We start from the raw sequence: 14,217 nt of genomic DNA, 5'->3' as shown, positions 1-14,217 counted from the left end.
TTATCATCACAAAGAAAATTTAAGATTGTAAGAGGGTGCATACCTCATCTGTCTTTCCGCAATAACCTTCCTGATGAACTGTTTGCCACCATGTTCTTCAGGTGCTTTACCTTTTACGTAAAAATTCTTTATAACATTTTCCAGGACTAATAGGGTGCTATTCTTCATATTCTAAAATCAATAGCAACTTTTTAAAATCACTATAATATTTTCTGGGACCTGAAAAAACTCGTAAAGAGAGGATTCACATTATTTTCTTGGTGTTCTTAGGTGTCTAAATTAGGAGCGTAGGCTTCTCTCCCAGTGCCAGGGAAAAGGAGGAGGTGACAGAGTGCACTTCCAAGCAGAATTCAGGTGCTATGAACCCACTGGTGGAGTCTGCAGCCAGTCCATACCCAGGCAGCAGAGCCTCCTGTGACGTTTCAAAAGTTGGGCAGCCTGAATCACCTCTTCACCCCAAGTCCTGATGGAGTGGCCTCCCAACAGAACTGTGATGGCAACTGTATGGCACAGCCTATGGAACCTGCATTGCATTTTCCATATGTAACAGTTAATCTGAACAAAGAATACAGACAAATGCTTCCAAGTATCTTTGTATCTTAAGTTGCAAGGTAATTTTTCACTACTACCTGAAAATTAACAGTATTCAGTAAAAGCAAGGCACTTGTTTGCATTTGAAATCTGTTGTTATGTGACCAAGATTAAGTACGAGGATCAGTATCTTACAAAATGATAAAGATAGCAAGCAGCAAGATCCTAGTAACTGATGAGAAAATGATGACACATGAACATGAAGTCACCTCATTTGGTGGACTTACTCTTTTTCCGCTAATGTGTTTGCTGCCTTGGCCTTGAGTGCTGCGAAAGATCTTAAACATAACGGAAGGTGGAAAATCCTGACCAGCAAATCTGAAGAAACAAAGAAGCAGTTTATGCTGATAATATGAGAGCAGATTTCCCATGATTCAAGTCAGAATGGAATATTGCCTTGGTTTATCTTATCTGATGGGAATTTAGTACTCCTTATTTCTGATATTCTTCTACCACTGAGTAACAAGTCAGACAGCATAGGATGTATACAAGACCTTCCCTCGCAGCAGATGGGAGCAGAAAACTTGCTCCTGTCCAACTTGCTCACGTGAGCTGGAGATGCCACATCCTGGGCTGCAGAAACCAAGGAGCGTTAAGATACGGAGAAAGGTGTAGTTTTATCGGTTTTAATTTGATATTTTGAGATTAGAAAGGCATGGAACCCTGTCTTGGTCTGCGTACTCTTGACCCATCCAAATTCTAATGGCATTGAGACACCTCTGAATATCCATTATGAAGGCCGCAAGGTCATACACTGAGCCATGCTTGCAGGTCTGAAGAATCGTGTGTACGTGCTTTCGGCACTCCGGCACTTCTTTTTTTATATAAGTAAGTTCTAAAGAGATGTTCCTGCATTGTAGCTACTGAAACTTAGAAGATTTTCCATTACCAAGCTTCTTCCAGCGTACGGTAAGCACTAATTCAAAATAAGATCCAAATCCAAAGCAAGTCCAAATTTAAAAAAGAATTCAAAATGTGCCTGATGTATTCCCCTTACATGTGAACGTGCGCCTGTATCGCTTTTAGCATCACGTTCTGTAGAAACCACGTCCTCACCTCGTCAGAACAAGCCGTGGTGCCGCCTTTCCCCGAGTCTGACCCTACGCGGCTATTGCCCCTCCTGCTTTTGCCTCCTCCTTTTCCTCCCCGCCTCGCCCCTTTCATCCCTGGCTGCGGCGGCGGCGGCGGCGGCGGCGGCGGCAGGAGGGTGGTGGGCGGGACCACATGGGGCGGGAAAAAAGCCCCGCCCCCTCGGTGTTGCCAGGTTACCGTGGCGCCGGTGGGCGTGGCCGCCCCGGCCGCGAGGGTCTGAGTCTAGCGGCCCCGCCTCCCCGGTGGGCGAGTCTTCTGGCGTCACAGCGCAGCGACGCGGCCGCTGCTTACCGCGCGCTCGGCACCGCCATGTTCAAGGTGAGGGGACCGTTGCCTCTGCCCGCGGTCGCTGGTGTTCCCCGGCCGCCCCTCCGCAGCCCCCTCCGTTGACAGGCCTTCCCGCCGTCCGCCCCCGCCCCGGGGGAGCGGGTGGAGGCAGGCGGCCGCCCCTCCCTTCAGGCCTCGCCGCCGCCCCGGCCCGGGGCCTTGCGGCGGGACGCGCCGGTTCCGGCGGAGGCGGCAGGTTGGCGGCGGTGCTGCCGGGCCCTCGCTCTGGCGGTGTCCTTGTCCGGCGCGCGGCGGGGCGAGGCCGGCAGGGGGCGGCCCGGCAGCGCGGCCGGAGGGGCCCCGCGCTGAGGCGGCCTGCAGGCGGGCGCTCTGCGCGGGGAGGGCCCCCGTTTCTCCGCCTGCCGTTTTAAAGCCGGGTGTAGTTACTCGGTTGAGTAGACGCGGTAGGGAAGACGCTGGCGTTGCTACCAGCGGATGATTTTTTTCACGTTCGTGCTAAAGCTGTTGCAAAATCCGTATTGTCCGTTGGCAGCTGTGCCCAGGGTGTTTTGTCTGTAGCTCTCGCAAGCTGTTAGTTTTACTCTTGTTGCAGCTGCGTACTCTCTCTTCCTAATACTTCAAAATTGAGCGACCTGTCAGCGTTGCACAAAGAGAAACGCGTGAACACCAGCATTCGTTATTTAAAATGCCTTCTCGGATACGGCAGCCTGGAGCTGTTAGTGTTCTTACAGAGTTTGGGTTCGTAGAGTTGTGGAAGTCCTCGTCCTGAAAGTCTCCCTTTATTGCCTGAAGGTTGTCAGTGAAATCTGTGAAAAGGAGTGAGCGTGCATGATCTGGGCTGAAGTCCAATAATTGTCTCCAAGGTCTTTGCCTCTGATAAGGAGAGCCCCAGATCCCTGCAGGCTAAAAGCAAGTTGTATGGTTCAATCAAATTGTTGTTGTGGCTACTGAAGAAGCAGGAGGTTTTTTAAAAACTGGTAACACTTGATTCTTGAAATTCATTCTCTTTTGTACCTTTTTTGTTTGTCCAATATTGATAATATATCAATAGATATCTATACATTGATATGCAGAGCAGCCTATGCTTGCTTTACTCTTGTTGCAACTTCATTTTTTTTGTGCTTTAACGTTGGGGCAATTTCTGGAATTCTTATGTAAGGATTTTATCTCAGAATCATGAGAATTCCCTAACAGATCCTGAGTTGTCATTAAAGGGGTTATATATGAACCTGTGGGTTGAGGTGCTATGCATAATATTACTACTTTTATACAACCATTGAGGTTAGGCAGATTCCAGTGCTTCAGGCCAACATAACTTTTTGCCTCTAAGAGCAAAAAGGGAAGGTGGCTTCTTGTCCTTGATATCTGTGCTACAGGGAACAGGACTGCTCAAGAGTTTTTTTGGGGTTTGGGTTTTTTTTTTAGTTGGGGTTGGTAGGGGGAAGAATGGAAAAAGAAGAGAAAAATGAAGCAGCTTCATACATTAGGGCAAATATCAGCCTTCACAAAGTATGATTAAGGGTTTTTTTCCTTTTATTCTTCCTTTCCCCAGTTTTGACAGGCTGACAGTAACAGTAACAAATGAACTGAGAAACGACAGACAAGGGAAAAAAAGACAAAAGTTCTAGTTAATATTTAGCTCTTTTCTTCCTCCCTGTTTGTATTGAGAACTAATACGGGATTTATTCTTCCCAGAGGCATTTTTTAGTTAAGAACTAAGAACTTTGAGAAAGGCAGTGAAGCAAGACAATGGAAGATGAAATGTGATAGTCTTTTTCCCTCCAACTTTCAGATGGAATTTGTGTATGTCTACAGATAAATTTGAGTTCTTCAGCTAGAGAAAGAAAGCATTTAGGGACATGGTTTAGTGGTGGACTTAGCAGGGTTAGGTTTATGGTTGGACTTGATCTTAAAGGTCTTTTCCAACCTAAATGATTCTATGATTCTATAAAGGAATAAACGTAATATCTTTTTACTTGAAGTAAATGCAGAGCATTGCCTACAGAGAAGAATGTCAGCTCTACGTTTTTGGTATCATCTGAATAGCTGGAAGACAGGCAGCCTGAAGGCACAGCTCAATCAAAATGTTTTATTAAACCAATTGGTTTAGTAATATGTGGTTATATGAAATTAAGAAATGAGATCCTAAAGTGAATTTTGGAAACGGAAAGTAGAACAGTTAACCTTTCATACTATCGAATAAACCTTTTAGTGTGTGTGTGTGTGTATACAGTACTTTAGTACTGGTTGTATTTGTCCCATAAACTTAGCTGATGTAGAAGACTATTGCAGTATAGCATGCAACAGTGCATTTAAGGAGAGATTCTTCTTGCACTTCTAGTGGTTAATTTTGTCTTGTTTAAAATGTAAATAAGAAACTTTTGGAAAATGTCTGCACTTCAGTATTTTGATAATACGGTGTTTTCAGTATGAGTAGTTCTGTCATCACTGATACTTGTTTGTGAAACCAAGGTGGTTCCGTTCTTATGCTCTGCTGTTTGGGTGTGTCTTTATATACAAATCTCAAATATTTAAAGCATTTGGATTTACTGTTTCTGCTGGTGATGTCTAGATAATTTTCGAACCATGTAAGTGGTGTTGAATAGCAGCAAAACCACATCTGTTATTGACTGGATTTATTTTTCCTAAACAGAGGTTATCAATCATTAATTATATGTGATGTTGCTTTTGGGGTTTTTGCTTGTTTGTTTGTTTTTACTGCAAGGGACACTTGTAAAAATGTAAAATAGAAAATGTAAAAACTCTGCATGTGTATTCATGTAACAAACTTTTGCCATATTCAGGAATTAAGTTTTAGACACCCATCCCTGAGTGGCTCTCTCTGAAGTTGTGCTTTTCAAGGCTTATTTCAAAAGCCTTCTCTGCTGCTAACCTCTTTTGAGTGTAGTATATGCCATCGATGTAATAGTCACTCTACCAAAGCCATCTGTAGTTTTAGACTTGTTTGAAATTTAGGCTCATGTGAAATATTTGCACTGAATATGGCTGTTCAGGTAACTGGTAACTGTAGTTTAAATAAATTTGGAACTGCTTTGAGGAAGGTGAATGGAGTTGTGAATGTCTTGATATCTTTCCTAGCTGTGTGTTTCATTCTCACATGTTCCAAAAATCACAGGAAGTAATATTTTACTGAAAGCATATTTTTCAGAATGAAAGTCCATTTCAGATTTTTGCTTTTGCAGTGACAGAACAGTTTTGCAGTGAAAAAAGGAAAGAATGAGGAAATATATTCTACAGTTATTAATGGTTAGTGGCATTCACGTTTTTATCTTGGCTAATGAAAGTATTTGAAAAGCCTTTATTTAAACAAACATTATTCAAGATTGTTCATGTCTTTCCTTGGCTGTGAAACAGCTGAGCCGGTCATTGTGGTGTTTCGTTATAGTGCTGTAATGAGTCCATGAATACAAATAAGGAAAAACTTCAGTTTTAAGCAAGTTTTTCCATACCTTTTGATCCATCAGATCCCTTACGTCTTTCTGAAAAGAAATCCTATGACCTAGTTCTTGTGTGCTGTTTCTCTACAAGTAAACGAACATTTTCAGGAAGTTTGACAAACATATGGTCTAGTTTTGAGTTTGAGGAGTCTCCTGGTTAAATTTAACAAATATTCCATCTGCAAAGCAGTGGAAGAAATTAAAGCTGTAAATACTAATCTGTATGCAATAAGCATGTACTCTGGATAATTTTAAAGCTATTTTCTAACAGTTCTGCAATGGGCAGAAACAAAGTTTCAGAGTAATTGTCCTGATGCTAGGTCGGATATCATCATAACAGCATGAAGGATGTATTGGTTTGACCAAGGCTTCAGTTTCACAAGGAGCTAGGTCAGTGTAATGTATCCTTACTATTTCTGAAAAGGAAGGGGGCTTGCTGCCTTCTCCTTTTTCATCCCCTCTTCCCTGGCCACACAGTTCCTCTGGTGCTTGTCAGGCTGTTTCACGGATGGGTTCAATTACTAACCCCGCACAAAGCTCTCCGCTTCTCTTTCAGGATTAATCTTTTGCCAAATTGGCGAGGTGAATTGCCTCATGGTGGAAGCGTCCGGCCACCAAAGCTAGGGCAAGGTGAGCAGCAGGACTTCGGGGAACAGATGCCGCGAGCAGAGCCAGGCCTCTCCAGTTTGGTGGCTGCAGGCTGTTAGGTTCGCTCATGCTGTAACTTGATGTAACAAACCACAGGCTGTTGTAATTCTGCACATGTTTTTCTGAGCAGTAACATGAATATGAGATATTGAAAGGTTTCCCATTGGAACTACCACTTCTTGAGTTAAACATTGCTCTTAATAAGGATGTGTGTTTGCTGGAAAATGCTTTCTGTGCATTCTTGATTCGCTACACAGCTAAGATTTTTCTTTTCTTTTTTAAGTTAAAGCAGTCTCTCCTGTTAAGAAATACAGTTTAGTGTATGTCCTGAGTATAGGAAGAATTATATTCACCTTACTCGTGGTGATTGTGTTGTGTGACTGGATTGAACCTGAAGTATTCAAAAATAGTCAAGTGTCGGTCACAATGCACTGTAATTCGTGTTTCTCACAGAAAAGTAGGAGACATTCCTAAAATTCTTAGAAAGCAGTGATTATCTTCTGATACTTGCAACTGTAGGTCTCTTTTCTTTCCTAAATATAGATGCAGACAATAACTAGAAATAAAATGCTAAACTTCTTGGTACTAACTACAGAAAAATGGAGGTGTTACAGACATTCACAAAGTTGTTTAATATATTAATATAACGTTGTTAATATCTATAGTAAGAAAGTTGCCAAAATCATGTTTCAAATGAGAGAAAACAGAAGATTTTTTCCAAGATGATGAGGTTAGCATTTATATCTATTGTCTCCTTTAGCCGTAGGCTTTTCTAAATACCATTTGAATAATTTAGGTATTATCATTTGAGTATCTGAGAGTATTAGGTTGTGTACCACTGACTCCCCTTTCTCCTACCTTCTAAGCATCTTAATATATCACTTATTAACATATACGGGAACATAAACATTGTCTACATGGATGTGTTCAAACATGTTGCCATTTTGTTTGAACTTAATGATTTACATCTCTTCCTATATTGTTTCTAGGTAATTCAGCTAGGGGCCACCCCTGTTAGCCTGAGCTTGCTCTCTATCCAGGTTTATGCTTCCTCTTCAGAGAAGGAGACTTCCAAAAAGGAGTTGCTGAAAATTGAGGAGGTAAGTATGGTTAGAGCCCTAGTGCTCTTCTGTCTATATGGAAATATCTATGGAATTCTGAAAGACATTATATTTTGATGCATGAAAGCATTTAGGTACATCTCTTCGCCCTTTGTATTCTTGCCTTTAAACTTGTTTCTCTATTTTCGGTAATAGAGATGTTGATATGGTTTTGCTACTTTTACCTGAGGGTTGCATTTGATGCCCTCTGCTTGATATTGTCAGGCTTGCTTGTGTGCAAGATCTTTTGCCTACATTAAAGCCTTCTGTTGTTCATTCAGAAATTACCTTTTCATGTTTCTAGATTTACTTGTGGTCATGTTTCAAGTCCCCAGGAATATTTTCTTTGCTTTTTATCCAGGTAACACTGTGTATTTTTTATTACAAGTACTGTTGGAAATTCTAATAAAATTTCATTTATGTTTTCCAGTAAAACAGCAAATCAAAAGTTTTTATTACTAAAAATATTTTCTTTTTTACAGGCAAAATTCTTGTCTGGCAATGCTTTGAATCTCATAGAGCAGCCTACAGAATTTTATCAGTTTTCCTTTCTTTACAGCATTCAGACCTAAGCAACAATAAATACAATAAGTAGTGATAATAAAAACCTGTTACTTTATTGTTTCTCTAAGATGTTACAAATGTCTTGGTTATACCACAAGTAGAGCTTTAAAACATCCTGTCAAACTGTAGACTCACCAGCATTGTTGCGTAGGCTTTTAACAGTCTCCAACATTAAAAAAAATAAAATTGTAGTTCATAACTAAATACAGCTTTATACCCATGAGAGTTTGTAGATGTTTAAAATTAAGTGCTTCAAGCCAAGCTGAAGTGTTGTTACATGAGCAGTGAAACTACATGAAACTTATTTTTGTGTATACTTAGGTCTTTTGGATGTGTCTGCATGGGCAGTTCACTTGCATAATAGGAGAGGATCAATAGTTGAAGCAGTCTCCTGGCTTCACCCCAGTGAAGTAACCTTAGCTTGGGCCGTCGCGTGCCCTACACCACCCCTGGCATGAGTCAGTAATGAGGAAGCAGTTTGAAGTTACATATGTGCTGAATAACTGGCTTGCCCATCAGCTTCAGCAAAGCAGAATGTGCAAGCCGTGGAGTTTTGGCTGCCTTTCTTACCATTCACAGCGTACATTAGTTTGGATCTCTACTGTCAGCTGTCTAGTTTCATAAGATGTATGGGAACTTCCTTATCTCTGAGACTTCTGTCCTTGTGCCAGACATGGCTGTTAGGTTGTCTAACAGGATCAAAGTTAAACTGATTGTGACTATGATTGCCAGAGATGACCGGATTTCCTAGGGAAGTAAGACTTAAAATGCTTGTCTTTCAAAGTATTATGGGAAATCCAGCTGCATGAGTTATTGAATTATTTGACAAACCCTATGTCATTATATATTTTGTTATGGTTAGCACTTTTTTTATTATGATAGAGATACAGCTGTTTTCCAGTTTAGCTTGAAAAGAGGGCTAGCTACACTTTGATGCAACAATACGTGTAAACATCAGTTCATAATAAACTACTAAATGTAGTATAGGTGTGGTATAAAATATAAGCTCTTTATACTAAACAGTGTAGTATATAAACTGCTAGGAATTTTAACAGGTTTTGTTTTGATCTCAACTTTGCTGTTCATCTTCAACAGTGTAGACTTTGGTCTTTTTTTTTTAAATGGAATACAATTTTAAATATGTTTAGGTAACTAATAAATACATTGTGATGCTAAACCCTAAATAAGGTGTTTTAGTATTTATTATGTGAAGATGCCCATTGTTCTTCAGGTGTTACAGTTGTTGCAGATGTTACAGGTCCTGTTTGCTCAGCCCCTTGCTGCTCTTAATGCTGTCAGTTGCTGATGTGGTTAATGACTGCACCATTGGAATGTCGTACCATTTTCCTGCTCAGTAACAGACAAATTTGTATTGGATGTTACCTTTGTTAGAAGCTGCTTAGACTCTTTAATGATGGCTTGTGCAAATATAGAAAATGATCGATTGTGATTTCAGAGTTCTAGCACATTTAGTATGTTAACTGGGAACCAGAAGTGCTGATTAAGACCAGAAACATTTTTCACAATTACCTTTTGTGTTCTTATTAAACTAGTTTAATATTAATTTATAACGTGTGACTTGGATCATATAGCAGCTATGGATGAATTGCATAGCAATTAGAAGTCATCTCCATCATAGTATATAATTAAACTTTGCTCATAATGGTTGTCTCACAGCTATGCCTGAATTTTTATTATGCATTGTTTATGTAGTAAGCACTGTGTTAGGTATTGTCTGGTTAGACTGTTCATGCCCTGAAGACCTACTTATGCAATTACACCTTTGTTTTTAACCTCTTGTTTGCTAATATTCACAGCTGTCACTCTACTCCTCTCCAGCTCGTGAGACTAAATATGTGGAGAATCCACAAACCCAATTGGAAGAGGGGGTTTCGCGTTTACGGCATGTTATGGAGCCATATACAGCATGGTGTCAGGTATAATGGTTTTATATCGCATCTGGTAGTGGTTCAGTGATAAGGGTTGAGCTGGGATTTTTTTTTTTTTAGAGACAGAATTAATAGATAACAGCAAAGTAAAAGTTGATAGCTGTACAAGCACTTTTCCAAAATGCTGCATTACTTCAGTTCAGGTCATAATATTTACCCCCTCCTCACACAAAACCTTTCTACTAATTCGCTGAACTAAACCCCTGCTTTTTCGCATTTTGTATCCCTCTAAAAGAATTAAAAGAAAATTAACTAAAGCTTAGAACTGTTATCTGAAATAAACTTTAAGCTTAAAGTTATCTAGGGATACCTGGATTTGGTACTGTCCTGTGACTGAGGAAGACAGGAGAGTGATTGGATTTGCATTTTCCATGCTCAACGAGAAGGCCTTAAATTATCAAGAAGTGTGTTTTGGAGCAGTGATACTGAGTTGTCCTCACTGCAACTGTGACAAAACACAGCTTTGCAGAAAATTAATCAGTATTTGCTGAACTGGAATATTGAGGGAAGGAACACAGCTCTCTGGAAGAGAGAAAATCCCAGGCCACTAGTAGTGGCAAACCTTGCCCCCAGACCTTACCCCAGAACTTTCTCATGTATTTTATTAGGTGGCATGTTTATACTTAACAGTCATTAAATATAAAAATAGTCTTTCAAGCGTAGAGGAAAACCAAGATCTTTGTAATCAAGGCCTAAATTATTGATATTAGATTGCAGAGTCATATGATAGCTTTCTTGCTCTTTGCTGACCGAACAAATGTTGACGCGTCCTTGTCATCTGGTTGCCTCTTGGCAACTTTAGGTGATTCTCTACTTTGCACTCTGGCTGTTGTGAATCCTTTTCTTAAGCTGCAAGTTGGTTTTCCAGTTCTCCATAGAAAGCCAAGCTGTTCAGATCAGGCTGTCCTTTCTGCCTAGAAGTTCTGTGTTGTGGTACTAACCTTTAACAGTACTGAAGTATTTTTCCAGAAATATGCAGGGTTATTCAGTCTAGTGATGTGTTTCTGAAGTGCCACCAGCAGGAGTACTGACCAGTTTTGAAGGAGAAAGGGGATTTTCCACAGTATAGTTAGAGCTCTGACCTCCTAAACACGTGGGTTCTGTTTGGTTGCCTGTGGTAACCGTAACCGGCAATCAAATTTGAGACGAGGTTAGTTGCCCAGTTGGACTAACTGCAGGTAAGCCTTGAACAGTGCTTTATGTCTCACTGCCCTGGTGTCTTCCTGTTTGTTTTATTTTTTTTTGTCTGTGTGGTGATCATTTACATAAGATGTGTTCTTCTGCTCACACGCAACAAGCCATTTCCTGGCAGTGGTTTACTGACTCATTTTATGAAGTGGGCATGTAAGCTTTATGGGTTTGGGGTCATCTTGCTCACTTAACTGTAGTCAGAGATAGTTTTGGTTTTACACCACCCCCACCCCCTGCTATGCTGAAGAAAATAACATTTTAGGTGTGTCTCAGTTGTCTTTAAAATTAAATACATAACCCAGGATAATGAGAATAAAATTGGTTATGTTAGTATATCCATTTTAGTTTTTCAAAATTGCTTGCTTAACTGTAGTGGAAAGTCAGTTCAAAACACAGATGTAGAAATGAGCCAGTTATGTGTGAGCTGTGACAGAAGATCAGACTTAGTCTCTGAGGTCTTTAAAGCACGTTGTTTTTTCATTGGCTTTTAATAAGACCAACATCTGTTTATAGTTATGTTGTGTGTCACATGCTAACACTTTTTCATTACAAGTTTTTTTAAGTCACTCTTGCCAGTGAGGAAATGAAAGTTCTAAAGATATTATCCCTCATGCAGTATCCTAAACAAATGCTTTCACTTCTGCACAGATTCAGCTCAAGTGGTATTGCAAGACCATTCTCTGCTTTAGCTTTGGGCATACATGTTTATGAATTTGTTCCCTAATTGATAGATATTCTTACACAGTATCTACAAAGGATTATTAGCATAATAAATTAGCAGCGTTGCTCTCTTTTAGATTTATTTTTTCTATGTTGATAAGAGGCAGTGTGAATTCTCTTACTTCCTGCAGTGCTGTTTGTGGCAGTTGATGCAGTGCTCTTTGATTTACTTTGGACATTGTATGGACATCTCATTTTTCAAGTCACTTCAAAAATGCAGTTTTGTTAACCTAAGGTAGTCTCTTGGAAAGTAGAATTTATCACCTTGCAGTGAGTCATGTACCCCTGTGAAGTGCTAGTGAGGAGTTTATTACAGTGTTGTACTTCCTTTCTTTGCATCAACTCAAGTATTTTTGTGATACTGATGATCACTGAGAAACCTGAGATAATCCTCAGTTTCAGCTATCTGATCAGGAGCTCAATGAAATATTGAAGTTGACTTCTGTGTTTTGAGGTATGATATTTCATTTGTGTCCAAAGACTACTTTGAGAAAAAGCTGTAAGTAATGCCAAGCGTAATGTTGAGCAAGCATAGCCCCGTAAGTGAAGGGTGGAAGTGGGAATAAACATAAGTTATTTTAGGGACCCAACACTTTTTACTTTTTTTTTTCCGTAGTTAATATTTTACTTACTTGGTATCTATTTACTGTTGTTTTCTTTACTTTTTTTTTAGGATCTTTATGCCAAAGCTATGCCCACATTAGAAAAAGCTGTTGAGCATGGTAGAGGTAAATCAGTTTAGTTTTCTTAACTAGCAATTTAAAATGCAGGACTGTACTATATCTTCTGTTAAAAGGGAATTCCATTATGCATCATTATATATATGTAATTTCTAATGCATTTAAGACTACTTTAGTTGCACTGTGTATCTGTTTAAGTTTCCTTTGTAGGTCATTATGACACTACATTTCTAAACAATTAAAATCCAAGACCTACATCTATGTTGACCAATGTCACTGAAAATGACAGTTAAGAAGGAAAAAAAGCCTCACAATTTATTCCCAGTCAGTAATATTTGCTTGACCCAGCCTAGTAACTGAAACTTTCTGCAATGTTTATTACTTGTCGTAAGTGTTAGGTCTTTTGCTTGTAATGTTTTGCCTTTTCATTTTGGTTTACTTCCTTGGATCTCCTAAGAATTTTGAATTAATCCAAAATAATTTGTATTTATTTTGGGTTTTGGAAGCATCCTTTTATACTTTGGCTCATCAGGACTGAGCACGGATGCTATCTAGAGCTCATTTCAGATATCACACCTTTTCCTTAAGCGTAAGAGGCTCAGTCTTTTGAACTCCTTTGCGTGGAAAGTTTTTCATAGTTTTCCATTCCCCCATCCGTCTCCCATCTTGGAGTGAACTTTCTTTATGCTGTGTCTTTCCTTTGTTCTGTGATTTGTTTTTTACTTGTTAACCCGTAAATGTAAGAATACATTTTGCAAAGGTTTTTATCACTAATTTGAAAAAGATATAATCGAGGTGCAAAAGAGCAAAACAAAACAGGTGGCCCAGGAGCAAAGGCAAAAGCTTCTATAAAAATTGGTAAATACAATACGATGTTCAGTTTCATTCATGTGTCACTAGACCCGATCTCAAAGGCTTTGAATTTTATGCCAGTAGATCTAAAATGTGCATGATAGTTAAATGTGTTTTGATAACTCTTTATGTTTTTGTAACAATTGCCAGCATGTATTGATGATTCTTTATCTCAAAAACACTTTCACATTACATTAAAGCACTTCTTTCTGACTTCTTTTCAGAGGGCTATGAATTTCTCCAAACCCCCCCTGCTGGATTTTATCCAAGGCTTGGTGTGATAGGTTTTGCTGGAATTGTTGGATTGTTTCTTGCTAGAGGTAAGTGGGAACCTTTTGAACTTCTTAGGTTATGATTTGGGAAAAATAATTTATTTGTGGTTTTTTGGATACTGATTTTTTAATTGTGACACATGAGATCTGACTTAACTGTACAAGCATGTTTCTACAGTCTTCCTCCAATTATAAAGAAACTTCATGTAATAACCATCAATTATTGTTTATGAATACTGTATTTGTTACTGGAATCTACTCTTTGATCTTTTCCAGTTCTAGCTTATTATAGCAAAGCTAGGAAAGGATTTATTTTTAGTCTAAAAATCTTCTTAGTTACTTAAGTTCTTGATCACATATGTCACTGTAGAAAACTACAGAGGAATAAAGTATGGTCAAATACAGAGGTTCCTGAACTATGATGCATGTACAATTAGTAGTAAATTCAAATTCCTTCGAAGTATTGTGTGTCCAAGCACAGAGCTGCTGCAGATGGTGATATTCAGCAAAAATACTTGTGAACTCTGGGTGTACTATAAATACATGCATGTTTTTTGTGCTATAGCCCCATACTAGCTACTACGAAGAAAATTAACTCTACCCCAGCCAAAACCAGCACAAAATGTGATACAGTTAATTTCATCACACTAGTTATGAAAGCATAACATTTATTTCAAAGAAAGAAATATATTTATTTTAAGAAAAGTTAATTGTGAAAAAGTGTTTTGTGTTTGTATTGAGATATTCTTAATACAGTGAAACAAAGTAACATAAGAAGAAAGCTTGTAGGTAATGGAACTGTAAAGTTCTAG

The 14,217-nt window shown here is 39.2% G+C and overlaps 1 protein-coding gene across 1 annotated transcript in view; it reads left to right on the top strand.

Moving 5' to 3' along the window:
* The first annotated feature begins 1,969 nt into the window (after positions 1–1,969).
* The window catches only part of APOO (apolipoprotein O), a 36,340-nt gene continuing 24,092 nt past the window's right edge, over positions 1,970–14,217 (top strand). Inside the window, exons 1-5 of the mRNA XM_059821172.1 lie at positions 1,970–2,001; positions 7,067–7,177; positions 9,559–9,678; positions 12,275–12,329; positions 13,358–13,453. Of these exons, the coding sequence (XP_059677155.1) occupies positions 1,993–2,001; positions 7,067–7,177; positions 9,559–9,678; positions 12,275–12,329; positions 13,358–13,453 (391 nt within the window). The 5' untranslated portion in view covers positions 1,970–1,992. The remainder of the gene's footprint in view (positions 2,002–7,066; positions 7,178–9,558; positions 9,679–12,274; positions 12,330–13,357; positions 13,454–14,217) is intronic.

Source organism: Gavia stellata, chromosome 1 (assembly GCF_030936135.1).
Source record: "Gavia stellata isolate bGavSte3 chromosome 1, bGavSte3.hap2, whole genome shotgun sequence".
NCBI lineage: Eukaryota > Metazoa > Chordata > Aves > Gaviiformes > Gaviidae > Gavia > Gavia stellata.
This window is presented reverse-complemented; position numbering and strand designations above follow the sequence as displayed.